Below are 26,916 nucleotides of genomic sequence, written 5' to 3'. Positions count from 1 at the left end.
TACAGTAAATTACTTCACATTCACACAACAAGAAGTTTGTTTTTGCACAGAGCAGACCCTGTAAACATGCAGCAGAGTGCTGGTGAAATCCTCTACTGTGTTTTTCCTGTGGTGGAGGAGTTTTAACAGCTCCAGGGGAGGGATGGAGCAGAGATCACTGAGGAGGGAGGAGGCAGGGAGGAGATTACTGGATGTTATATAACGTTTAGGATGTGCGGTAATAGTAACCATGAGACTTTGCTCTTTCCAGGAAAGAGTCATGTCAAACTTTATCTCTCTGAATGTAGGTTAGTGATCCTCTTTGGGAAGCTGTAAAACACTGGGGCATCCTGGGACCCCCAAAATAAGTAAATAAATAAATAAATAAATAAATAAATGAATAAATAGATAGATAAATAATATCTTCTTTTAAACTCTACTTTTCTTTGTTCAAGTCATTTTTTTCCCAGATCCAGCTCCACGAGGTTAGGTATCTATCAACAGTTAGGTAGAGCTACTCTTTGAAACCTGACAACAAGCTAACTTTGTCAGTTTGTACCGTAGTTTAGTAGCAGGCTATATTTAGCCTTTAGCCCATTTTTTAGCCTTAAGCTCATGTTTTTGCCTTTAGCTTATGTTTAACTGTTAGCTTATGTTTTAGTCTGTGGGTGCATCTGAACAGTCCTTTTTTAATAAGGAACCTTCCTAACTGAAGAAATGACCCGGAAGCATTTACGCGTCGGCCATGATAAGAGCTGTTCGAATTCTCCAAAAGTTAAGGAAAGGAGGGTCGTTGCTTCCTTTAATATCTCCTTCAGCTTAGGAAACACCGGACCATCCTTTTCAAAAGGAAAGGAGAAGAAAACGCCCCATAATGCCTTGCTGCACGTGACGTGTATAAATACAGCTCCTACCGAAAGTTTACGGAAACTTACGATAGAGAAGGGACGGAAATGATGTGAGTGCTGTTGCTTTTCTAACATTTACCATCATGTGTCTGCCTGAATGTGTTTATTCACGATGTTTGAACGTCAAAAAGATTTATAACCCCAAACGTTTGGTCACAACTCTGAACTGAAACAATGAATCCTAGTGATAGAGGTAATAAGGTTTATTAAAATCAATAAAAGAAGGAGAAATGAGGACTTTTACAACACTCCAAATATAATAAATTCCACCAAACCACCCTGTGAGATAAGGCAGAGGACAGATGAGCTTCTTGTTGTTTATTTTCGGGACACTGTAGTTCGTCGTGGCTTACCTACGTCACAGGTAACTGTCGTCAAATAGATATGACATCACAGTGAAAGTGCAGTTGAATTCCTCTTTGGCTGCAGTTCTCCTTTCCTCTCATCTTTTCCCCTCCTTCCTTTGACCCTGTGACGGTTTCTATCAGGGTTAAGGTAAAGTGGAAAGGAAAGGACTTAGGAAGGACTATTCGGATCCACCCTGTGTTTTGGCCTTTAACCTGTGTCTTAGCCTCACGCTCACGTTAAGCCTTTAGCTCATGTTTTAGCCTTTAGCTTGTGTTTTAGCCTTTAGCTTGTGTTTTAGCCCCTAGCTTACGCTGTAGCTATTGCTCCATGTGTATGACTTTAGCCCATGTTTTAGCCTTTACATCATGTTTTAGCTTTAAGCTTGTGTTTTAGCCTTTAGCCCCCTCCCCCTTTTTTTTGTAACTTTTAGCTCATGTGCTAACTTTTTGCTCATGTTTTAGCCATTAACCTGTGCTTGTGTTGAAGCGTTTCTCTCATGTTTAGCCTTTGGCCTTTATTTTTAGCTTTTACATCACATTTTAGCTTTTAGCTCATTTTTAAGCCTTTAGCTCATGTTTAAGCCTTTAGCTTGTGTTTTCATTGATAGCTAATTTTTTTTTTTTAGCATTTATCTTATGTATAAGCCTTTAGCTTGTGTTTAAGCCCTTAGCTTGTGTTTCAGCCATTACTCTTTGTTTTAGCTTTTAGCGCATGTGCTAACTTTTTGCTCAGCTTTAAGCTCATTTTTTAGCCTTTGACTCATGTGTTGGCCTTTAGGCCTTTAGCTTGTGTTTCAGCTATAGCTCATGTATTAGCCTTTAGCTCATGTGTTATCCATTAGCTTGTGAAATAGCTTGTGTATTTGCCTTTAGCTTGTGTTTGGCCTGTAGTTCATGTTTTAGCCTCTACCCTTTGCTAAAGCTTTTAGCTCATTTGCTAAGTTTTTGCTTAGCCTTAAGCTCATGTGTTAGCCTTTAGCTCATGTTTTAGCGTTACCCTGTGTTTCGGGTTTTAGCTCATGTATTAGCCTTTAGCCTGTGTTTTAGCTTTTAGCTCATGTTTTAGCCTTTAGCCTGTGTTATAGCCTTTCAGCCATGGTTTTAGCTAAGAAGTAGCATTAGGAATAACCTATGTTGGATCTGATAATCTCATTTTAAAATGTGGATCAGGATCAGGAAGATATCCAGAACAGAAACTTTTCTAGATCACTCAGAAACTCCTCACACGGACTTTAAAGAGAGTTTTTTTTTTTCAGATTTGTGAAAACTTCCTGTGAGTCATAAAAATGCCGCGTCAAAAAGAGAAAAACAACCAGAGATCTCTTCAGTGATGAACATCTGGATATTTACAGGCTGATAAAAACATGTTACAGGGAGAGACAAACAAATCAGGGTCAGAGTGAAAATCAGAGTCAGAGTGAAAATCAGAGTCAGAGTGATTACTGATGAACACAAAGGGAGGAGAGAAATGTACCCGCTAACTGAACGTGTCAGGACTCGCAGTGAATCCCAACAAAGAGTTTCAGTCTTTCTACTCAAAGGTAAAACTTTTCCATCAGGTTGAAACACAAAGAGACGTTTGAAACTTTCATACAAACAAAGGAAGATGGCATGAAGAAGAGTTTTGGTTTGGTCCAGTCCACGCAGGTCTGCTGCCTCCTCCTGAATCAGTCAAAACAGGAAAAACAGCATAACAGTAACTCAGCACAGTCCACACAGTCCTCACAGCCGCAGTCGTCACAGCAGTTATCACAGCTGCAGTCGTCACAGCCGCAGTCCTCGTAGCAGCCGTCGTAACAGCAGCAGCAGCAGACAGCACAGCAGCCGTCCTCGCAGCAGCCGTCCTCCCCGGTCTGAGGGTGGTCGTGAGGAGGAGTACAGGTGGGATGAGGAGGTGTACTGATGACCGCTGCCCACGCCACCCTGTCCGCTACTTCACCCAGCGTGCTGACCACAGGGTCCGGCTTCTGAGGGAAGACCTGCTGGCACCGGGGACAGCTGTAGGTCCCCTTCCCGTCCTCTCTGTCCCAGTGGCTCTGGATGCAGCTCCTGCAGTAGCTGTGTCCACAGGAAGTGGTCACAGGCTCCTTCAGCTGATCGGAGCAGATGGAGCAGGAGAGTTTCTCTGGGTCCGCCTGGTTCTGATCCATTTCTCCTTTCTGCTCCATTCCTCCTCTCTGTCTGTGCGCCGGCTCTCTGCTCCTGGAGACTTTGGACTGTTTAAAGCTGCGGCGTGGTTCAGATTAGATGAGTCAGAGTTTGCTGTGGAGGGAAAAGGGAGAGTTGTGAAATCAGGGTGTGGCCTTTTTCACTTCCTGTTTACAATAAAAGTTGTTGGAAATGGGACGATTTCACTTAAATCCTCACTGTCAGGCATCAAATTTCAAGATGTTTCCATCAACACAAGGAAAGGAAACCATGTCAGGGTCTGGGGGTCTGTTAAAGACCCGCTGATCCAGTACGCAGCTTTGAACTTACCAAAGTCACATTTCTCAACATGTGAAATCACTTAATGTGGTCAATCATTCACCAGCCACCCCGCAAGATATTCCTCTGCCATCAGAGACAACTGATAAAGACACAGTGGATTTCTGAGATTCTGACTTATCAAAAAGGAAGTGGTTGAAACATTTAAAGAGGGGTTATTCTGCTTTTATCTAACAGGGGTTTAAAGTTAAGACGCTGGATGTTCGGACTGAGCATGTGCAGATTTTCAAACCTCGACATGTTCAGATGTTGTAGAAATCCCTGAAGCTGCCACCAGAGGGCTGGCCAATCAGAGTGAAGGGGGCTTGTGGAGCAGGGAGTCTTAAAGTGGCACTGCTCGGTGCCTCAGGTCGGCCATTTTTATTCCTTGGCTCTGACCCAGCGTCAGACTCTGCTCCTGTTTTAGTGTTTTAGTGTTTTAGTGATTGATGGCTGGATGTGCACGTGGGCCTGGCTCAGACCTGGTCTGGATGTGGACTCTGACTTTGTTGTTTTCATTGACTTCAGTTAAAGTCTCCATGTCACAGAAAATAACCTCCTCAGTGATGAATCAGGACATTTACAGAAACAAAATCAGAGTCAGTGCGGTCGATGGTTGATTAGTTTTATTTCTGTTTCACTCACAAAGATACACAGAGAGGTTTAATTTAAACTACGAATCAATCACAACGAGGGTTAAATAAAGAAGAGCAGTGATTGGTTGATTGATTAAAAAGGATTTAGTGTTTTCACTCGTTGAAAACATTTTCACAGGTAGAAAAGGAATGAGAAGTTTGAAACTTTCAAGTCGACCGTTAAAGACGATAAACGGGTTTCAGTGAGGTTTGGTCCACGCAGGTCAGAGGTTTCCTCCCCTAACGCTCAGAGAAACATCAGGACAGTAACTCAGCACAGAAGAAGCAGCAGGACAAACAATCAATGCAATCCTGACAGGTGCAGACATCAGAGAAGCCGTCGCAGCAGCCGCCGCCGTCAGCTTTAGGCTGGGTGCTGACCACAGGGTCCGGCCTCTGGGGGAAGACCTGCTGGCACCGGGGACAGCTGTAGGTCCCCTTCCCGTCCTCTCTGTCCCAGTGGCTCTGGATGCAGCTCCTGCAGTAGCTGTGTCCACAGGAAGTGGTCACAGGCTCCTTCAGCTGATCGGAGCAGATGGAGCAGGAGAGTTTCTCTGGGTCCGCCTGGTTCTGATCCATTTCTCCACGTGGTGCGCCGGCTCTCTGCTCCTGGAGACTCGCGTTTTAAAGCTGCGGCGTAGATTAGATCAGATGAGTCAGACTGTGCTGTGGAGGGAAGAGACAGAGTTGATACGAGATGAATACAGATTGTTGTCAACAGTCAGGCGTCGTTTGAAAACGCTTCAATTAATATTAAAACAGAAAATCACATCAAGGTCCTAAATCTGTACAGCAGAGGATTAGTGTAAAAAAAAATAGAAAACAAAAAAGAAAATGAGCCAGATTTATCTTATAATTAAACAAAAAAATTCATAATAAATTTACTAAAATAAACTCATAATATCATGAGACTAAGTCATAAATTTACAAGAAAAAGATGTCAATTACCAAAAAAACATAAAAAAAATTAACAAGAATTAAGCTAAAAAAGTAAAAAAAAGTCATTAATTTAGCAGACAAAAAAATCATAAATTAAGAAAAAAAAGTTACAGCTTTAAATAAAAAAATCATTAATTTACAAGAAAAAAGTTGAACATTGTTGATTAAAAACTCACAAGTTATCAAAAAAAAGATGTCAATTACCAAGAAAAAAATAAATTAACAAGAATTAAGTTTAAAAAGTGAAAAAAGTCATTAATTTAGCAGAAAAAAAACATAAATTAACAAAAAAAGTCACAGCTTCAAATAAAAAAAATCATAAATTTACAAGAAAAAAGTTGAAAATTGTCGAGTAAAAAGTCATAAATTATCAAGAATAAAGTTTTTCATTGACAAGAAAAAAAGTGATAAATTTAAAAAAATTAAGACATAAATTTAGCAGAATGAAAAGTCATAAATATACAAGAATTAGTTCATAAATTTAGGAGAATAAAGTTATAAGTGTACAAGAATAAAGTTGTAAATATAAAGGAATTCAGTCATGAATTTACAAGAATAAATTGGAAAATTAATGAGTAAAAAGTCATCAATTAAAAAGAAACAAGTTGTTAATTTACAAGTAAGAAGTGATTGATTTACAAAAATAAGGTTATACATTCACAAGAATGAAGTTGTTCATTGATTGATTTACAAAATTAAAATCATTTATTTACAAGAATAAAGCTGTAATTTAATGAGAAAAAAGTCACAAATAAACAATCATTAAATAGTAAATTTACAGGAATTAAGCTGGAAATTTAAAAGAATAAAGTTGTTATTTTATGAGAAAATTCATAAATCAACAAGAGTAAAGTTGTTAATTTTTAAGAATAAAGTTAGAAATTTAAAAAGAATAAACTCATTAATCTAAGAGAGTTAAGTTTTGTCTCAAAGACGAGGAACAAACACCGACACCGAACGATAACCAGCGCAGAAATGATGCTGTGCAGAGGACAGACGCCCAACGCCACCCTGGGGTTCAAACTGGAACACCTGCACCTGGGAGACCAGCCGGGTCTGCCCAGGTGTGGCAGAGCTCCACCCAGCAGCCACCTGCAGAGACACAGACAGACAGTGCACAGAGCAGCACCCCCTGCTGGTGGGAGGCCGTCACATGGAAAACAAAGAATTAGTGGATATTTTGGACTCTGGACAAAAGGGGACAGTTGTATTATTTAAAGAGGGGCATTCTGCTGTCCCATGTTTCACTCATGGGTTTAAAGTAAGGTCGCTGGACGTTCAGACTGAGCGTGTGCAGATTCATTTGGAGCTGTGAATCATGGAGAGGCACTACGGTGGCTCCAGAGGGACAGAATAAAGACTGAACAAAGCACAATACCCCTCTTTAAATATCCCACCTGTTAAAGCTGAGCGACCATCACCTACAGGCCTCCTGAGGATAGTTGGAGTTTTAAAAATAACATGAAACGATCCTGAAATGTCCGTGTGGCGACAGATTTCTCTACGAGGGCGACGTGTGTTTCCTACTTTACCTCAAACACTCAGAGAAATCACTGAAACATGAATAAATCACAGGAAAAGCCAGAAACAGCTTGTTACACCAAAGATCAGAGGAGTCAGCTCAGGTGAGGGTTTCAGACCCCGCCCACTTGGTTTGATTGACAGGTGGAAAGAGGAGATCTCCTGACCAGCCTCATGTTTCTCGTCCGTGCAGGGAGCCGTACTTGTTGTTGCAGCAAAGCAACGCCCAGGATTTCTCACTGATCCTGGGTCTATGCTCTGTGTTTGTGTTGTGTTTCTGGTCCACTTCACCTCTGGTATCAGCCTCCAGGTCGACTCTGTTTCCTCAGGAGCCCGGAGCGTGTCGGGGCAGCGGGCAGGGTGTGTTTGCTCTTTGACACACATCTGGAGGATGGGAGGGAGGGCGCAGCTGGCTGTGTGGGGCCAGGAGGAAGAGGAGGAGGAAGAGGAAGAGGAGGAGGGGCTTCTGGAGTTGTTTTCCACTGCAGGAGGAGGAGGAGCTGACAAAACCCACTTTGATTCCTCTTCAACATTCAGAGCGTTAGAGAGATTCAGAAACATCTCTCTGCATCAGCTGGGACATTTCTACAAACAGAAAATCTGTTTCGCTCCAAACATCTCACAGCATGTGGAGCAAAACTGGAGCAGCGCAGATCCAGAAGAGTCCTTTGTGCAGTTGTGGCGGTAGATTGGAGAAGATGTGTCCACAGGATGATAAACATTAGTCTAACAAATTAATAAAAAACAAACAAAAACAAAACAAAAAAATGTGCAGCTATCATCTTCTCTGTGTAAAGATCTGTTTACACATCAGTGAATATTTGGTCTGTGACTTCACGTTCAGATCACCTCCTTTTCCTGCATTAGTGACATCAAATTAATTTTATATCTGTGTATTTTTTTTATACAAGTAAACATGTTTGATACAACTTCACTTTTCCCCTTGAAGCTCTCGTATTACATTCTATACAAGCTCTCCTACTTTGCAACATACGTTTAGATTTACATACACAGCCCAGAATAAACACAGGAAGGATAGCATGGGGAGTTCCCCCTGGCACCTGAACCTGGCATCAGGTCAGATTACAAGTGCTGGCAAAGGTCACCTCAGGCACTGACTTCCGTGAAGTTTTTTTTTTTACAGCCTCTGAAGTCATAAATTAATGAAACATCACTCAGACACAACACGAAGCTCAATGGAAATTAACTATGACAATATACTCTAATAAAATAAAATAAAATAAAATACTGTTATATACTCTAAATATGATATAAAATAACCCAAAGTTCAGTCAAAGTTACACCGGAAACTGAAGTTGTTAGGTTGAAGTTCAGCTCAGAAAAATCCTCCAGCAGAAGTTAGTTTTTGACTTTTCAGACTGGTTTTTGGACTCACCGTAAACAGCCGTCCTGCCCGCTCTCAGCTGGAGGAAGTGACTGAATGCTGCGTTTGGGTGCAGTCGGAAATCTACAATACGTCATGCAGTGACAGGTGACAGTGACAGCCAAAACATTGCGAACCGTGAGTTAACAGTTTATAACCGGGTAAATTATCTTTATCCCTTCTTCGTGAATGTTGTCAACTGTCAGGCATCAAGTTTAAAAACGTTTCATTAATACTAAAACAGAAAAGCACATCAAGGTCTAAATCAGTATGACGGAGGATTAGTGTCAGGTTAAAAACAAACAAAACAAGGGAATGAGCCAGATTTATCTTATAATTTAACAAAAAAATTCAGTAATAAATTTACTAAAATAAACTCATAAATTAACGAGAATTAGTCATGCATTCCCAAGAAAAATATGTTAATTACCAAGAAAAAATACGAAAAAGAAAGAAATAATTATAATAATAACAAGAATTAAGTAAAAGAAAGTTAAAAAAAATTAAAACATTAATTAAGTAGACAAAAAATAAAAAAATAACAAAGAAAGTTACAGCTTTAAATTAAAAATAATAATAAATTTACAAGAAAATAGTTGAAAATTGGCGAGTAAAAAGTCATAAATTATCAAGAATAGAGTTTTTAATTGACAAGAAAAAAGTGATAAATTTACAAAAATGAAGATATATATTTAGAATGATGAAAAGTCATAAATAATGCAAGAATTAGTTCATAAATTTAGGAGAATAAAGTTATCAGTGTACAAGTATAAAGTTGTAAATATAAAGGAATTCAGTCATGAATTTACAAGAAAAAATTGGAAAATTAATGAGTAAAAAGTCATCAATTAACAAGAAACAAGTTGTTAATTTACAAGTAAGAAGTGATTGATTTACCAAAATAAGGTTATACATTCACAAGAATGAAGTTGTTCATTAATTAATTTTCAAAAATAAAATCTTTTATTTACAAGAATAAAGCTGTGATTTAATGAGAAAAAAACCCATAAATAAACAAGCATTAAACAGTAAATTTACAGGAATTAAGTTGTTATTTTACAAAAAAGTCATAAATTTGTAAGATGAAGTTGTAAATTTAAGAGAAAAAGTTATAAATTAACAAGAGTAAAGTTGTTAATTTACAAGAATAAAGTTATAATTTAAAAAGAATAAACTCATTAATCTGAGAGAATTAAGTGTTGTCTTAAAGACAAACTGAATCATTCCAAACAGAAAGTTAACCCCGCTAAGGTAGTAAAATAAAGGCATGATGGCTCGAGTTAGACCTCTCATTGCTTTAAAATGTTCCTACGGCACTCGAACGCAGCACCAGCTCGGTTTCCACAGCAACAGCCGTTAACAGAGAGGAAGATGGTGCACAGTAAGTTAAAAACCAATCCCGAAACCAGAAATAAGTTCCTCTGGAGGCCTTAGCCGTGGTTTTACAGCTCGGTTGAACTCTGTGATTTCAGCTTTGTGTGTTTTTGTGCTGTGAGAGGAATTGGCGCGTTTCCGGAGTTAAAGAGCAGCGCGTGCTGTGCTACTTTAAGGAAATATGCTAACAGAGCTAATCCCAGCAGAGGCTCCGTGTGGATACAGGGTTAATTCAGGTCAAACACTCAAAAACAATCAAACAGTCAAGCTGAAATATTATAAGGGTTAGTTTGGAAAAAGGTGTAAGGTCTAAACACGACAGGATTTAAGTCCATCATGAAATATCTCCACCTCAAAGTTAATTTTAGCTTTTATCTCTGTCAAATATTAGCATGTTGACACTTTCCCCAAGTTACCGGTTACAGAACTGTGGAAAATTAATTTTGTTTTTCTAATCTTGTGATCAAAATGTGTGATTCTACAATAAGGGATACATTTTAAATCCATTTTAAGTTAATCTTATCAATTTATTAAGATATTAATTTCAAACAACGACTAAATTTACAGTGAATAATTTGGATAAATTCTTGTATTATTTATGACTTTTCATTCTTCTAAATATATGTCTTCATTTTTGTAAATTTTTCACTTTTTTCTTGTCAATTAAAAACTTTATTCTTGATAATTTATGACTTTTTACTCAACAATTTTCTTGTAAATGTATGATTTTTTAAAATAATTTAAAGCTGTAACTTTTTTTCTCAGTTTATGATTTTTTTCTGCTTAATTAATGACTTAATTCTTTTAACTTTTTTTTACTTCATTCTTCTTCTTCTTATTTTTTTTACTTTTTTCTTGTTAATTAACATCTTTTTCTTGTAAATTTATGACTTCTTCTCGTAATTTTATGAGTTTATTTTAGTTAATTTATTACTGAATTTTTGGTTAATTTATAAGATAAATCTGGCTCATTTCCTTGTTTTATTTTTTAACCCGACCCTAATCCTCTGCTGTACAAATGTAGGACCCTATCATGTTGTTATTTAGCAAAGGATGCAGATCATGTGTTTGCAGTTTTTGTTCTGTTTGATTTCACTAATGTCAAGTTTTCTCTTCAAAATTAACACTAAAAAACATGTTTGTGTTTATTTTTTTCAGAATTTGTCTAAAATAATCATTAAAACAGGACAAAGGTGTTTTAAAACTATCTAAATAATTAAGATAGAATATAAAGAAAATAATTAAGATATAAATCAGCAATGGTTCGCTCCAAAGTCACATGACCCCAATCAGCTGAGGGCCCATCCTTTTTGGTGTGAACCTTGAGGAAAGTGTGTCATGTTTCAGCTCCTCCTCATCAATATTTCATCAGAATGATTGTCTGTACATGGGGCGCACTAACTGTTCATCAACTGTGTTACCAACATGTTCTGCTCTTCTTACTTTAGATGTTATAAAGACCAAACTGTGAAGAAAAGGAGCAGAAATAGGAGCTGATGGAGGTCAGGTGGAGAGACAGGTTTCTCTCTTCCTGTCCTGTCAGCTGGTTACTGGGATTTTTGAGCCATAATTCTTTTACATTTTGTCCAAACTGTGATAGAAATGTTGAGGTACATTTCTAGGCACCATTTTTTTATAATTTAAAAGAGAAAAAGAATTCATGAGAGCTTAAGCTGGTTAATTAATGAATTTAGTTCACACCAGGTGCAAACTTTGCAAACAAACAGAAAATGAAGAAAAAAAAGCTCAGATTTTTTTCCATTTTTTGTGAACCTGAAATGTTCCCCTGATTATAAAACCACTCAGGTATATAACTCACCTGTTTAAGGTCTGATCCAGTCTGATCAGGGCGTAGCGGCTCCGTCTCTCTGCTTTAATGACGATGTGTGTGTGAACTTTGTTCCTGCTTCCAGTCACAGAGGACATGGTCCGCAGGCGGGCCGAGCACAACGAGTGCCAGATCTCCTCTCTGGAGGAGGTGTCGCTGCATCAGCAGGACATCGAGAGGATCGAACACATCGGGAGGTGGTGCCGCGAGCTGAGGATCCTCTACCTGCAAAACAACCTCATCCCCAGGATAGGTGAGCCGTCATCGAGCTTCTTCACGCTGCACGTCTCTGTGAATCAGGGCTGCAGCCTTTAGTCAACATAATCGACGCAAATTTTAACTGCCGACGGGTCGTATTATTGTTTTTATTGTTATTGTCACATGGTGAAATCAAACACCAGGAGGTAATACTGATTTGTAACTTCAGCTCACAGCATGAGGTGCTGTGTTATTGGATACTTTTATGGGTAAAGATCACTAAGTTCATACGTGAGGAATATTGATGAGGAAAAATCTCCACTCCCAGAGAGCGCTGTGCGCTGACGGAGGCTCTGCATCTCCAGCTTGGACAGCCTGACAGCTCCCGGAGTTTAGCGTCTGATAACGTGATTTAGAGAGTCTCCTTCACTCTCTGTTACAGACAGTTTTTCAGGATCTGAGCCACAAACTAGAGTCAAAACTCCCCGAACTTTAGAAAAGAGAGGACATTTATCTGAGGGGGCTCTCACTCTTAATTAATTGTTTTGTATAGTACTTATATTTTTTCTATGCCATCATGAATGAAATAAAGACAAACAAACAAACAAACATGACACAGGGCTGACCAATCAGAGGAGAGAACCTAACTCTGGGTAAACACAGTGAAAGTGAAACACACAGGTTGGATTATAAAGGTCTGCACATTTTAAAGGTTGAAACACAAAATAACCGTGATTAATCGACTAATTGAAAAAATAATCGATAGATTAGTTGACTTTAAAAATAATGGTTAGCTGCAGCCCTGTTGGACTGTCAGAGTAAACAGACTGGCCTTTTTATTTTTTAGCATTTTATTCTATATTTTGCATTTTGCAAGAAAAATAATCGTTAGACTGATCGTCCAATTAATTGTTAGATTAGCCGACTAATCGATAAAATAATCGCCTGATTAATCGTTTTAAAGATAATTGTTTACCTCCAGCCCTACTGTGAATAAAACATTCAAAGACTGATTTTTGTTTGTGATCTCTCTGAAACCCAGAGAACCTGGGTCGCCTGAAGAAGCTGGAGTATTTGAATCTGGCTCTGAACAACATCGAGGTCATTGAAAACCTGGAAGGTCAGTGTGTGAACAGGCTGTTGGTGTTTGATCACTTTCCTCCTGTGTGTGTGTGTGTGTGTGTGTGTGTGTGTGTGTGTGTGTGTGTGTGTGTGTGTGTGTGTGTGTGTGTGTGTGTGTGTGTGTGTGTGTGTGTGTGTGTTGATGCATGGATCAGTGTTTTACCTGTGTGTGTGTGTGTGTGTGTGTGTGTGTGTGTGTGTGTGTGTGTGTGTGTGTGTGTGTGTGTGTGTGTGTGTTGATGCATGGATCAGTGTTTTACCTGTGTGTGTGTGTGTGTGTGTGTGTGTGTGTGTGTGTGTGTGTGTGTGTTGATGCATGGATCAGTGTTTTACCTGTGTGTGTGTGTGTGTGTGTGTGTGTGTGTGTGTGTGTGTTGATGCATGGATCAGTGTTTTACCTGTGTGTGTGTGTGTGTGTGTGTGTGTGTGTGTGTGTGTTGATGCATGGATCAGTGTTTTACCTGTGTGTGTGTGTGTGTGTGTGTGTGTGTGTGTTCCTCTCGTCTTCAGGCTGTGAGAGTCTCCAGAAGTTGGACCTGACGGTGAACTTCGTGGGCCGTCTGAGCAGCGTGGACTCTCTGCGGACCAACCTCCACCTGACGGAGCTCTACCTGGTGGGGAACCCCTGCGCTGAGTTCGAGGGCTACCGGCAGTACGTGGTGGCCTCTCTGCCTCAGCTCCAGGTAGGGACACTGCAGGTGCATGGATCCCTCAGGAACAGGTGTGAGAAGCTGCAGGATTCACCTTCAGACAGGAAGTCAAGTTTTTAATCTGAGAGTTTCCTGAGAGCTGGATCAGAGCTCATCCTGCTGTTTCTGCCTCCTTCAGCTCCTGGACGGGACAGAAATCACCCGGTCGGAGCGGATCAGAGCCTCCCAGGGACTCGAGGAGGCCAGGAGGAAAGTCTGGGAGCAGGAGAGGGAATACCTGAAGAGGAGAGCCAGAGAGAAGGAGGAGGCGCAGAGGGAAAGGGAAGGAAACAAGGAGAGGAAACCAGGCTGTGATGGGCGCTGCTACACTGATATCAACAACCCAGCGTGAGTACTGACGGGTTCAGAGTCTGAGACCATGAAGCTCCTCAAACACCCTGTAACCTCCTCCTGCTCCTGTAGTTCAGAGTCGGAGGAGGACCAGGAGAACCAGGAGGTGAGGAGCCCTGAGCTGGATGAGGAGCAGCGGGAGAGGGAGTTCTGGCACACGCCGTGCTCCTACACCCCCGAGTCCCGCCTGGAGGCTCACCGCCACCTGGAGGAGCAGAGGAGAGCCAGAGAGAAGTGAGTCTGTCAGGAGGAGGAGGAGGAGGAGGAGGAGGAGTCTGGGTCCAGATCCTTAGAGCTTTAGAAGAGGGGGGACACACAGAAACCCAGAGGCTGAGGTTTCAGGACCAGGAGTGAGACTAGCTCTGAGTTAAAGCTCTTTCTGCTCGTTGGTCCTCTGGGCTGCAGTTTACCACCCAGGCCACTAGGTGTCACTGTTATCCCAGCCATGATCAGACCGGAGACCCCGTCCAGCGAGTGCTGGTCTCAGTCAGAGCTCACTGAAGCATCTGTGAGGAGGAGCAGGAGGCTGACCAGCTTCACGTCTACCTCCTTCCTCTTTTATTTTGGTAGCAGCGACCGCACGCTCTCAGATTTGTCTTCATCACTAAAAAGACTGATGATGAAGAGGAGACCTCCTCCTCTCACCGTTTGGTTAGAAGCTGTAGGCACAGAGAGGATGGAAAGGTGATGAACGTCAAATATTAGAAGAAATAAAACAGGTTAAAGATACGGTGGCTGGTTGGTGTCAGCTGGTTTACAAAAGCCAAAACACAACGAACGTTGAGAGGACAGTTATCCTCACAGACACAGAGAAAGTGTGAGAGAGAGGTCATGATTGTTTCCCTTCATAACTTCAGCGGCGATAAAAAATATTATTATTTACTGACTTTCACAACTTTCTGTGTCGGTTGGGGAAATGAAACTGTCTTAACTTCTGTTGTGTTGTTACTTTTGCATTTGTTTTTGAGTTTTTGCAAATCATCTGACACCCACCCAGCGGTCGCCGTATAGAAAGGCTGAATAACAGAAATCAATGAAGGAAATTAAAGATCAGTGATATCAGATTCAGAGTGTGATGCGGCCTGGAGTTAAACAAAAGCAGTGTCTGGATGGAAACACTTTCAGGTAACAGTTTTCCATCAGCCAGGAGCCGAGTCAGAGCCACGTCACCGTGTCACTGCAAGAAACAGTCAGTATGTCACTGCATATGTAGCCCCGCCCCCTGACCCCTGACCCCTGACCCCTGACCCCTGACCCAGAGCTGGTGCTTGCTAGGCTCCAGTTTGAGCACCTGGAACCAGAGCTGAGTCAGGAACTGGTCTGGATCCAGCCCCAGTTTGTCTGACAGGGGATATGACACAGTCGACCTCACGGCGGTTACTTCCTGTGTTTATCCAACCTGCACCCGCTCCAAATCTCATCAGTACAGGCTCCAGGTAATTTAAAGACACTGTGCCAGCTCCACAGCCAATCAGCAGAGGAGTTAATCAATCACCCAGTCGCTGCATCGACTCTGTGTCAGATGATCTGTCGTCGGCTGAGGACAGAAAGAAAACAGAAGCAGCAACGAGCGGACGTGAATATCCTGATCTGACACCACGATTAAGAGGAGGGATGGAGCTCCTCTCTCAGGTGCTTCAGGTTCATCTGTCGGGTTAACGAGACGTTCCTGGGTCCAGAGGAAGCTGGACTGCTTCAGGCGTCAGGGAGGGTTGTCTTCACAGCTTCATCACGTGGAGGCTTTTCATGCTCCCAGAGGAAACCAGGATTATCTCACATTCAGAGGGAGGAAAACGTCCTCAAGTTTAACACGACACATCTTTAAAGTCACTTTGAAAGTTGTCACCTCACATGTTAAAGCAGTGGGCCTCAAACACTGAGGCCTGCCCATAGCTCCTCCCCCAGCAGGCCTCCAAAGAGCTGGCCAATCAGAGTGAAGCGGGCTTGTGGAGCAGTGAGTTATCCCAACAAAGACGTGTCGATAAAACGAGGAGCAGCAGAGGCTGCAGCTAGCGTTAGCATTAGCACCAAAAGCAACATTTTTCATACGTTTGATTCCTACAGGGTGTTGATCCCCTTGAAGCAGAGAAACAGTCAGTGAGTCTGTAATGGACCAGGATCTGGATCAGGTTTTTCCTCCCAGCAGGCGAGCTCAGGATGGCGTTCAGGTGTTTGGTGTTTGTTTTGGTGGTCAGTTTTGGAGCTATCAATCCTCTTCAGCCTGTCCACAGCGTCCTCCAACGCCTCCCCCCTCTGATGGTTTCTGCCCTCTCTGCTGTGCTGCTGCCGTCGCTGAGCGTAAGCCGGTTAAAGGTCTGTGAGCGCCGCCGTCCTCCTGTGATGTGGGCGTTGTGAGGCCAGCCCGGCAGCAGTGATTAAAGAGCGCACAGATAAATCTGACGTGTAATACATTCAGGATAAATAATACATGTGGCCTCCAGGGCTCATCCACATCTGCTGAGGCTTCAGGGTCAGGGGGGGTTCGGCTCTGTCCAAGGGCACTGTGTCGGGCTGAGGGGGCTCTGTGGGACCAGGATCCTGTCTGTCCCATCAGTTTCTTCTTCCTGGAGGATCAGTAGCTCAGATGAGTGAGGAAAACACCACGCTCAGGAAACCTCTGCACCTCAAGTCTGAACCACAGACTGTTTAACAAACTGACTCAGTCTTCATGATGTCACCAATCTGTTTCTGGTGCAGGGTTTAAAGCCCGCTGATAAGATCCTGGACTCAGCCCAGCTTTGTCCAGTTAGGATGAGGTAAAGAGGTCTTCAGCGTCAGAGGCCGACACAGACTGATCGAAGGGCAGAAGCGAAGAGGAAGAAAAGACACAAACAGCACGTTCTCAGGAGTAAAGATGGCACTCAAGTGCACGTTTTTGTCCCTTTAGAGGGCACTAAAGCATGTTTTTCACCTAAAAAGGCACTTTGGTGCAGTTTTCTGCTCCCCAAGAGGGCGCTGCTGTTATTGTTTTTGCCACAAAAGAGGGCAGCTCAGTGTGGTTTGCCAACCAGCAGGGCACCTTGTGTGTGTGTGTTTAGCTCCCAGGAAGGCAGTTTGTTTTAACCAAGCAGCAACCTGCGCTCTGAGAATATGAGACGATGCTGAAGCTCCAAAATCTGCTGTTTCTCCAGTGCCCCCTTGAGGCTGGCTCTGGAAGTACAGGAAGTCACAAACACACCAAGCCAGAAAAAGCTGTTTTCAAAGCAGAAATTAACCTATTACCAATATGGCCGCTATAGCCAATCTGCTTCATTTTCCGATACAGAAACAGACAGGTGACGTCAGGGAAACTACGTCCATGTTTTATACGGTCTATGGTTTTAACTAGCTAAGGGGGCAGTTTAGTTTGTTTTCCTAGGAGGGCACTTTAGTGCGTGTTTGGGTCCCAAGAAGGCGCTAAAGTGTGTGATTTGTCTCCCAAGTGGGCACTTAAATGCGTGTTTGTCACCAACCTCCCACGCCCCGCGCAGATCCCTGTAGCTACAGGATGCCACCTGTCAGTCCCGTCAGCGGCGCCCTCACATGGACAAACTCTTCAGCTCTCGCCCCTGCAGAGGAAAGGCTGAAACTGCTGTAAAAATCATCTTTTTTGGCTTGATTTGCCCGTTGTTTCCGACCATTATGCCTCTGGTGGACACTTGTGGAACTGCAGTTTTTCGCTCTCTTGCTTGAAGCTTCATAGTTTCAGACCGGATCTCCGCGCTTTGTTTCAGCGCAGCAAACCTTTGAGGTCACCTGAGAAGTCGTTGCTGCAGGAAGCTGAGCGGCCAATCAGAAGTTTGAAGTTTGCAGCACCTCCTCCAGGAGTCAGAGTGAGGGTTTCAGCACCTCCTGCTGTGTTTGGAGGAGGATCCTGAGTCCAGTCTGCAGACCTGTCCCCGCCCCCCCTGCAGGATGCGCTCTCTGCACACGTCGTGTGATTCATTGTTTACTGTGCAGCTGTTTGTGTGAGTTTCCCTCACGGGGAACTCTTCTTCATACTCCTCCTCGCCTCCTCGCCCTCCTCGCCCTCCTCGCCCCGCTGACCCGTGAGTACGGCGCTGACTCACTGCGTTTGCTTTCAAACCACCTGGAGCCACAGAGTCAGAGAAGCTGAGCAGCGTATGACGAATAGTGAACAAGCGTCCCGCTGCGAGCGCTCCCTCCGCTGCTTAATCTGCTGCCAGCTGGAGACGCTCCCCCTCGGCCCGCGGCTCGTTCAGCGCTCGCACTGCGTTAGTCAGAGGCGTGTGCACGTAGGTGTCATGTGTCAACACTTTCATGTGAGCTGAACTCAGAAAATCTTTTTACAACCACGAATAAGTCCCCCTGAAAGGAGACAGCTTTAAAGCCCTCGCTGGAGGCACAATGAGCGCCGTCTGCAGCGGCGAGGAGTCAGCCCTGTTTGAAGGACGCCATTGTTGTGGCTAAGAGGCTGACCGGTGACAGTCGGCCTCCTAATCCGTATTTCACAGACATCGGCGGCCTGCGCGCTGTCCAAGCAGAAAATCAGGCTGATTCGGTGTTGCTGTTTTTATCGCCTCCCTGCACGCCGCTGTCAGCGCGCGCTGACCTGATGCACGCGGTCGTGCAGTCACAGGATTGTCAGGAAAGATGAATTTCTGCTCCAGAGGTGATTTTTGTGATAAGGTCAAGTTCAGAGAAGCGTCTGTGTCTAAAAGCTGCGGCGTGTTTCAGGGAGGGAGGTTAGCGCCAGGCGAGCAGCAGAGACGACCTGCGGTCTGCAGCCGAGGCCACAAACACGGAGCGACTCTAAGGTCAGGGAGCGCTGACGGGCTGGGAGACGGACTGGGAGACGGGCTGGGAGACGGGCTGGGAGACGGGCTGGGAGACGGGCTGGGAGACGGGCTGGGAGACGGGCTGGGAGACGGGCTGGGGGACGGGCTGGGAGACGGGCTGGGAGACGGGCTGGGAGACGGGCTGGGAGACGGGTGGAGGTGGAGGGACGATCCCACATCAGATGATCTTTAAGGAAAGGATGAAACAGGAAGCAAAAGAACTTCAGGAAAAAACTGACTGGGTTCCTTTAAAAAAAGAGGTTTAACCTCAGTGGGTCAGACCTGGTTTAATGAAGGTTAAATAAAATAAATAAATAAATCTCAGAAACTTAAAACTTGTCCCCAGTCGGAGCTGGTTCTCGACACCAAAGAAGAATGATTTGGCTTTGACCAAATTAATTAAATAGACAGTTTGTCCCGTTTTAAAGAGGGGGCATGCACTTTTTTTCAAAGTCTTTAATCTTCTTCTCTAATCATCTTTCTGGTGCCCACATAGTTTCTACACGTGATGTACAGCTGATTTTTATTTTATTTTTCTCTCTGTTGTTTTATAAACCCTGATTTCAGCCTTTGTTGTAAACACTCTGTCTTGGCTGGTGTCCCCCTTCCCCCTGATTGGCCAGACCTCTGAAGGCCTGTTAGTGGGTTAAACTATAGGAAGATCTTGGTGTTTGAGGCCCACGTCCTTGTGTGATAGCTTCATCATTTTAGCAAGTCTGATAAAGATCAGGTGTTATCTTAAGTAATCAATACATAATATCAGATTCAAGGATACTTTAAAAGTTTTGCAATTCATCAAATTTTCTTTTTTTTTCTTAAAACATTTGCAAATTTTTTAAATGTATTTGTTTCTTGTGATTTTTTGAGAATTTTGTTACTTTTGAAAATTTTTGCAGTTATTTCTTTTTTTTCACTTTTGATTTTTTTTCAGTCTGAAGTTTCTTAATCTTTTAACTGTGAAGTTTTTGCAGTTTTAGAAATTTCAAAAAATTTTTAACTTTAATTTTTGTTTTTTATTGTTCTTAACTTTTTGATTTCTTTCTTAAAATGTCTAAATATTTTAAATGTTTTATTTTTTGCAGTTTTAAAATTTCTAAATTTTTAAACTTTTGTACATTTTTTTGCAGTTTTTGAGAATTAAAAAAAAATTTTTTTTTACTTTTTGAAATTTTTCTTAAAATTTCTAGATATTTTAATTTTTGAAAGTTTTGCAGTTTTTGAAACTTCTAAATTTTTTTTACTTTGAAATTTTTGCAATTTTTTAGATTTTTATTTTTTTTACTTTTTGAATTATTTCTTAAAATTTCTAAATATTTAAATTTTTTAAAATTTTTGCAGTTTTGAAATTTTAAAACTTTTTTTTTTTTTTTTGCAGTTTTTGAAAATTTTAATTTTTTAAAAACTTTTTTCACTTTTTAAATTTTTTCGATTCCTTTGTTTTTTTACTCTTTGAAATTTTTTCAGTCTTCTAAATTTCTTAATTTTTTTATAAATTTTCTTTGAAGCAAATTTATTTAAGATAAAAAACTAAGACATAACACCTACAACGGTAGCTGTGAGACCAGTCCAGCTCTGGATCCTGATCATGTCTCTGGATCCTGATCATGCCCCCCCCCTCTATCCGTGATGTGGTCGTCCTGCCGTCCACGGATCCAGCGCAGGTTAAGGCCTCTCTGCACACAGAGCTCTGCTCAGCCAACACTGAGCTGTCTGAACTCATCGTCTTCACCCCTGGACGCCTCCTCAACCAGAGGAGCTGTCACTGCTGATGTCTCCATGACTCAGCGCTTTGATAGACCCCCCCCCCCCCTCAGAGGAGAAAAAGCTGCAGAAATAGATTTGATCGCCACTCTGTGACCCTGGGCTGGAGGCGGGGCCGGGCGGTGCAGTGATGGAGCATGCTTCTCCTTTGGGTCTGATGTTCTGAAGTGGATACTTGCCCTCTGTCTCACCCCACACACACACACACACACACACACACACACACACACACACACACACACACACACAGAACCACACACACACACACAGAACCACACACACACACAGAACCACACCTTCAGGACATTTCACGTGAATCAAACCAACCCAACATAAAATCTGTTGGAGGGTTTTTCCCTCACACATCTCTCTGGGTGTGGGGAGATCACTCAAAGGGGAGAAACCAACAAAGACGATTCTGACCACAGGTGTCACTGCAGTCTGTGTGAAACAGATCGTCCTCACAGACTCCGAAAACGCTGCCGCTCTTTAAATTACCGTAACTCTTCAACGATCCAGGCTGGTGAAGAAATTTAAAATGCTCCTTAAAGAAAAAAAACAGGCTTCACAGGGATATTCAGTGTTACAACCATAGCCTGTATACAGAGTGGACAGCGTGGCTCCTCCATTTATCATTGTACGGTTTTGAAGCCAAAATTCCTCCGTCACAGATGCAGACATCAGCAGCCAGAGTCTGTGCAGTAGAGACTGTGAGGGATTCTGGGAGATGATTATTTTTTTTCTTTCTAGAGTCTAATCACTTCTTGACTCTACCTCCAGATATATTTTACAATCCCCGAAAAAATACACGAGAACGTCAGCTGTCAATCATCATTAAACGTGACGTAAAGCCTCGTTTTTAACCTCGTATAACTAATGAAAACGAAACTATTCAGTAAAAAAGAGGACTTGAACACAAGACAGCCAAATGATATCTTCAAATCACCACAACAATCAGACGTGAGAAACATTTCTACCAGGAGTATTGATTTTTTAAAGTTTGACCACAGCCCATCTGGAATGACTGGGGAGATGGATTTTTAAACCTATACTGCAGCCAGCCACCAGGGGGAGCAGTTTTTGTGGAGACCTCACTTCAAGCTGAGCAAGCGGACATCCATTTTTTTTTACAGTCTATGGTTACGGCACTGCATAGGAAACCACACGCATCAGTTACTGCAATCACAGGCAGTAACTGATGCAGGCTGTTAATTACCGTAACTCTCCTATTATTCGGGCAAGAGAAAAAAAAAACAGTTGTTCCTGAAAGAAGAGGAGATGAAATTTTAGAGCATGGTCTCCAACTTGTGAAGGGCAAAATTAAAAAAAATACCAGCTGGCCTGTGTCAAATCTGATATCACAAGTCCCGCCTCCTCTTGATTCTGATTGGCCAGTGATGGAAACTTGATGCTGACAGCGTTTTGGGTTGATTTGTTTCGTTCCAGGGCTTAAACTGCCTCCAATAGAAACAGACTCTGACTTTAGAGTTAGTCCAAAGGTTGTGTCTGACAAAGAATCAGATTTTATAATTTTTCTCTGATTCAGATTTGACTTAGCGAACAACCAGGACACACACTTCCTGTGTGAGCAGTTTGAGTATTTCTCATCCCTCTGAGCTGTAAAACCAGCCTGTCCTTTAGAGTGACACAGGCGCAGGCAGGGAAACACACTCCTCACACCCCTCCATCCATTACGCTCACTGAGCAGCAGATGAATGAGTCGGCGGGCGATGTGGCGAGCGTTTAGCACGCTGTAGAGGGTCAGCCATCAGGACCTGTGCAGCCGTAAATCTGCCGCCCAGAGGAGGCGTGTGACAGCGCGCTCGAAGAGCCTTCAATCTGCTCGACTCAAGGATGTTTGGTCGCGTTTTTATTGGCGCTGCAGGCTGCAGAGAGCGCTGATGAGTTTAAGAGGCGCCGCAGAGCTCAGGGGTCAGGAGGGGAACCAGCACCTCCTGGGTTCATGGCGGCGCTCGCACAGGGAGGAGGACGCAGGACTGGCATCCTCCTCCTCCTCCTCCTCCTCCTCCTCCTTGGATCAACAGAGGAGTAAATCTTTCTCCCTCAGACGGAGCGATTCATTCACTCATCGTGCTCCTCATGTTGGTGTGTGAGTGTGATGGAGTGACACCTGAGAGTGTGTGTGTGTGTGAGGAGAGGCCATGCTCTCCTTCACCCCAAAGACTTCATAAGTCTGCTCCTGTCACCTGTCTGTCCACACACACACACACACACACACACACACACACACACACACACACACACTCTGATACCTCTCTGTTTTCCTTCAGGGAGGAGGAGGAGACGCCGAAGGCCCCGAGGACGCTGATCACGGCTGAAGGACGAGTCATGAACGTCAACGAGCCGAAGTAAACACACAGATTTTTCTTTTTGAGTCTAAAGTTCAGTCGTCCTCTCAGACCCGCTCTAACTCCACCCAGCTGGTAGACACACACGGATTTTAGCGTTTTATGTCTTTGTCTGCCTGAATGTGACTCGTCCAATCAGCTGCTTCAGTTAGTGTCACACACACACACACACACACTTCCTGCTCAGTTCATCATAACTGCTGTGTGCTGTCTCGACCCAGCCCTGTGATTGCTTTATTAGCGGCCTTCAGGTGTGGGTGCTGGATTGGAGCGTCCAGGGGCACCCGGGTCTCGGGTCTCCCTCCATTGGCTGGAGGTTTATAAGCGGAGCAAGGCCACCGGGTGGAGGCCTGAAAACACGGCTCATTTCATTTGTAACCCAGACACACTCAGAGGAAACTGTTCAGCATGATTCATGGCAGAGCATCAGCAGAGACGGGACAGGACGCTTCACTGCGGCCTGAGCTGCTTTAAAACATCGTTTCTCTGATCCTCCTCTACCCGCCGTTTACAGACCGCTGCTCCACCCTACCCTGACACACTGTCTTTTTTATTTAAAGGTAGGCTCTGCAGGAAGTTTCATTACTTGTTCATAAACACAGCATTCAAACTGGGCTCCTCCCTCTTGGCTCAGTGCCAGCTGCAGCACACCCACAGCCTCCAACCCTGACTCCATGAACACACTCTCTAAGCCCAGCAACCACCTGTAGCATTGGGTTTCTATATGGAAGAGAGCTGTGTACCTGACTTAGCATGTTAGCACAAGCTAATCATTGGTATTAGACACATACCTGGTTAGCAGAAAGCTAACTTGTGTCGCTCTTCGTCCCGTGCTGCTCTCCAAGTTCCTGAAAGGGAGTGAAAGTCGAGCCGAGCTTCACCCTCGTTTAGTTGGAGTATTTTTAACTTTGGTTGTTTTTCTTCCTACGTGCTAACGTAGCTGCTCTGATTAGCTTCTGCCACTCGCTAACCAACACTCAAAGTCACTTGCTCACTGGGCGCGCTGTGATTGGCTGAGGTAACCACACTTAATCTCCACCCAGAAATGTCCCGATACGACCAAAAACATCAACATACAGGCAGAGGAGGGGGCTGAGGCAATCACAGACACTGACATACGTGTGTAACAGGTGGATAACAGGTGGAAACAGGTGGAAACAGGTAGAAACAGGTAGAAACAGGTAGAAACAGGTGGATAAGAGGTAGAAACAGGTAGAAACAGGTGGATAAGAGGTAGAAACAGGTGGATAAGAGGTAGAAACAGGTGGAAACAGGTGGATAACAGGTAGAAACAGGTAGAAACAGGTGGATAAGAGGTAGAAACAGGTGGATAAGAGGTAGAAACAGGTGGAAACAGGTGGATAACAGGTAGAAACAGGTGGAAAAAGGTGGATAACAGGTGGATAACAGGTAGAAATAGGTGGAAACAGGTGGATAACAGGTAGAAACAGGTGGATAACAGGTGGATAACAGGTAGAAACAGGTGGATAACAGGTGGAAACAGGTAGAAATAGGTGGAAACAGGTGGATAACAGGTAGAAACAGGTGGATTATAGGTGTAAACAGGTAGAAATAGGTGGAAACAGGTGGATAACAGGTGTAAACAGGTGTAAACAGGTAGAAAACAGGTGTAAACAGGTAGAAATAGGTGGAAACAGGTGGATAACAGGTGTAAACAGGTGTAAACAGGTAGAAAACAGGTTGAAACAGGTGGAAGCACATAGAAACAGGTGTAAACAGGTGTAAACAGGTGGATACAGGTCACTCTGAAGCCGTCACTGTTGGTGTTTCCAGGCTGGACTTCTCTCTGACTGAAGACGAAGAAAACAACATGGTGGTCTTGGACCTGGCCGTCTACAGGTAGGACACGCCTCCTCTGTGATCCACATAACTTCCTCTACATTACAGACGCTGGTTTTTGACCAACCTGCTCTCCCCCCTCACAGACACATGGACACCTCCCTGATCGACGTGGACGTTCAGCCGTCGTACGCCAGAGTCTGCGTCAAAGGAAAGGTGAGAGGAGTCAGTAACCTTTAGGATTCAGACTAAAACAAGTTTTTCTCCTGCTCTGTTTTCTGCTGCTCGCTCTGAACTTCCAGCCGAGGCCGTAAATCAGGAGTTTTAACTTCCTAAAGGGCAGCGGCAGACATTCAGACTCTACGATCTCTCTCCACCTCTGCTATTAAAAGTTTATAGGTCAGAGCTCAGAGCAGGCTTTATCCACCTCAGAGATATTTATCATCACATGCTGCTGATTCATCCTCATCAGGGTTTTTTAGTATCAGTCACTCACTGGAAGAAAAGGGTGAGCAACTCCATCACCTGAAGATTCAGTTTATAGAGAGCTTAAAGAGGGGTATTCTGCTTCCTACTGAGATACACATGGATATTAAGAAACAATACTGGATGTTCAGACTGAAAATCAGTCTGTTAGCTGCTCTGTTCCAAGAGGAGCATGAGATTTCAATGAGATTTCTACTAAATTTCTTGGCAATTTCAATAAAATATTGATGAGATCTCCACAAGATTTCTGTGAAATTGCTTTGAGACTTCTTTGAGTTACATATGCAATTTTCTTGATGTTTCTATGAGGTTTCCATGAGATTTCCATGAGATTTCCATGAGATTTCCATGAGATTTCTGAAACGTTTCTATGAGATTGCCATTAGTTTCTATGTGCATTCTTAGATGTTTCTATGAGATTTCCGAGAGATTATCATGAAGTTTCCAAGAGATTGACAGGAGATTTCCGTGACATTTCTATGAGAATTCCATGAGATTTCTATGAGATTTCCTAGATGTTTCTATGAGATTTCCATGAGATTTCCATGAGATTACTGAGATATTTCCATGAGATTTCTATGAGATTTCCATGAGAATTCCATTAGATTACTGAGATATTTCCATGAGATTTCAATGAGATTTCTATGAGATTTCCATGAGATTACTGAGTAATTTCTATGAAATTTCCATGAGATTTCAATGAGATTTCCGGGACATTTCTCTGACATTTCTATGAGATTTCTATGAGATTTCCATGAGACTTCCATGAGATTTCTATGAGATTTTCTAGATTTTTCTATGAGATTTTAATGAGATTTCCGAGATGTGTCTATGAGATTTCCATGAGATTATCTGAGATGTTTACATGAGATTTCTGTGAGATTTTTATGAGATCTTTGCAAGACCTTACAAAACTTGCTGAGATGATGAGGTCATTGCATTAGCCACTCCTTACTGGTTAATAACAGGCCTCCAGGGGGTTTAGGGGGTTTAGGTTGGGGTTAGGGCCAATCAGAGGGGGTTGTGGGACAGGCAGCCTTAAAGGGACAGCAACTGAAAGGAGGAAGCTGAAATAAGAGTTATTTAAACACCACTGTGAGTGAAATAGTTAATTTTAACTATTAAACATGTAAAGTTACAACAGGTCACCAGAGGGACAGGATACTCCCTCTTTAATCCAACACGCACATTAAATGAACCCATCTATCTGTTTTTCTCTGTCTCTCAGAGCCGACCTGCTCTGACAGGCGTTAGTTTTTTAAAGCTGTGTTTTTTCCCAGCTGATGCTGCCCCAGAGTTTCCTGATCTGTTCCCTGATGTTTCCATGAGTGGTTTATATTTTCAGTCATAAAGAGCAGTGTTCACTGCGTTCCTCTCACACTAACCTGCAGTACGGAGTGATTCACACGCTAACGGCAGACAGACAGGAGCGTGATGGATGAAAAGTCAGATTTAGAGCAAATAAAAACGCTTCCAGAAGCTGCTGAGTCACCAGATCTGTTTCTGACTGCGAGGTTTTATGAAGAGGGTTTATTACACCGGCTGTGAAATCACATCACGCTGCGAGCTCACTCTGCTCCTCTGCTGACAGACTCTTCCTCTGGTAAACCATGACGGGACCAGTGTCAGGATCAATAAACACAGCTGGTTACGACCTGCAGAGAGGGGCAGGGTCAGAAACCAGCGTCCACTTTGTTCTGCTTTGGTTTTTAACGTCCTGGATGTCAGCGCTCTGCTTCCAGCGTTCTGATTGGACGTGATGTGATGTGAGTTTTCCTCTCCTCCACCTGTTAGCTCGGTCTCTCCTCACTGAGACGGAGCCTGACTGAGGAGCTGAGGTCTGACTCTGGGCTCTCTGCAGTGACTGACTGCAGCTGGAGCTATTCTGGTCTCTGTGTGGAGAGTGTACCTATAAAAAGGCCCGCTGATGATTAAAGTCGTTTGACGCTGTGGGACAGCGGCGTGCGGGATCAGCGCATTA

The 26,916-nt window shown here is 43.1% G+C and overlaps 2 protein-coding genes across 3 annotated transcripts in view; one reads left to right on the top strand and one right to left on the bottom strand.

The window, feature by feature from the left end:
* Positions 1-2,346: 2,346 nt before the first annotated feature.
* LOC141803856 (E3 ubiquitin/ISG15 ligase TRIM25-like) lies at positions 2,347-8,288 on the bottom strand. The gene is made up of 2 exons (XM_074687887.1): positions 8,192-8,288; positions 2,347-3,496 (listed from the first exon to the last, which is right to left on the bottom strand). Exon 2 carries the CDS (start codon positions 3,400-3,402, stop codon positions 2,902-2,904), a length of 501 nt encoding a protein of 166 aa, XP_074543988.1. The 5' UTR covers positions 3,403-3,496; positions 8,192-8,288; the 3' UTR covers positions 2,347-2,901.
* Positions 8,289-9,498: 1,210 nt separating this feature from the next.
* The window catches only part of dnaaf11 (dynein axonemal assembly factor 11), a 30,402-nt gene continuing 12,984 nt past the window's right edge, over positions 9,499-26,916 (top strand). Inside the window, exons 1-9 of one of the 2 annotated variants that reach the window (XM_074688997.1) lie at positions 9,499-9,560; positions 11,467-11,634; positions 12,622-12,699; positions 13,212-13,384; positions 13,530-13,738; positions 13,814-13,975; positions 22,572-22,649; positions 24,444-24,509; positions 24,596-24,665. In XM_074688997.1, coding sequence (XP_074545098.1) covers positions 9,551-9,560; positions 11,467-11,634; positions 12,622-12,699; positions 13,212-13,384; positions 13,530-13,738; positions 13,814-13,975; positions 22,572-22,649; positions 24,444-24,509; positions 24,596-24,665 — 1,014 coding nt within the window. In that variant the 5' untranslated portion in view covers positions 9,499-9,550. The remainder of the gene's footprint in view (positions 9,561-11,466; positions 11,635-12,621; positions 12,700-13,211; positions 13,385-13,529; positions 13,739-13,813; positions 13,976-22,571; positions 22,650-24,443; positions 24,510-24,595; positions 24,666-26,916) is intronic. The other variant, XM_074688998.1, reaches the window with a different exon arrangement.

This window comes from Halichoeres trimaculatus, unplaced genomic scaffold (genome assembly GCF_033239565.1).
Source record: "Halichoeres trimaculatus isolate MK-OKI-2021-1 unplaced genomic scaffold, fHalTri1.1 fHalTri1_scaffold_15, whole genome shotgun sequence".
In the NCBI taxonomy this organism is placed as follows: Eukaryota; Metazoa; Chordata; class Actinopteri; order Labriformes; family Labridae; genus Halichoeres; species Halichoeres trimaculatus.
The sequence above is the reverse complement of the archived record's forward strand: the minus strand, read 5'-3'. Positions and strand labels throughout refer to the sequence as shown.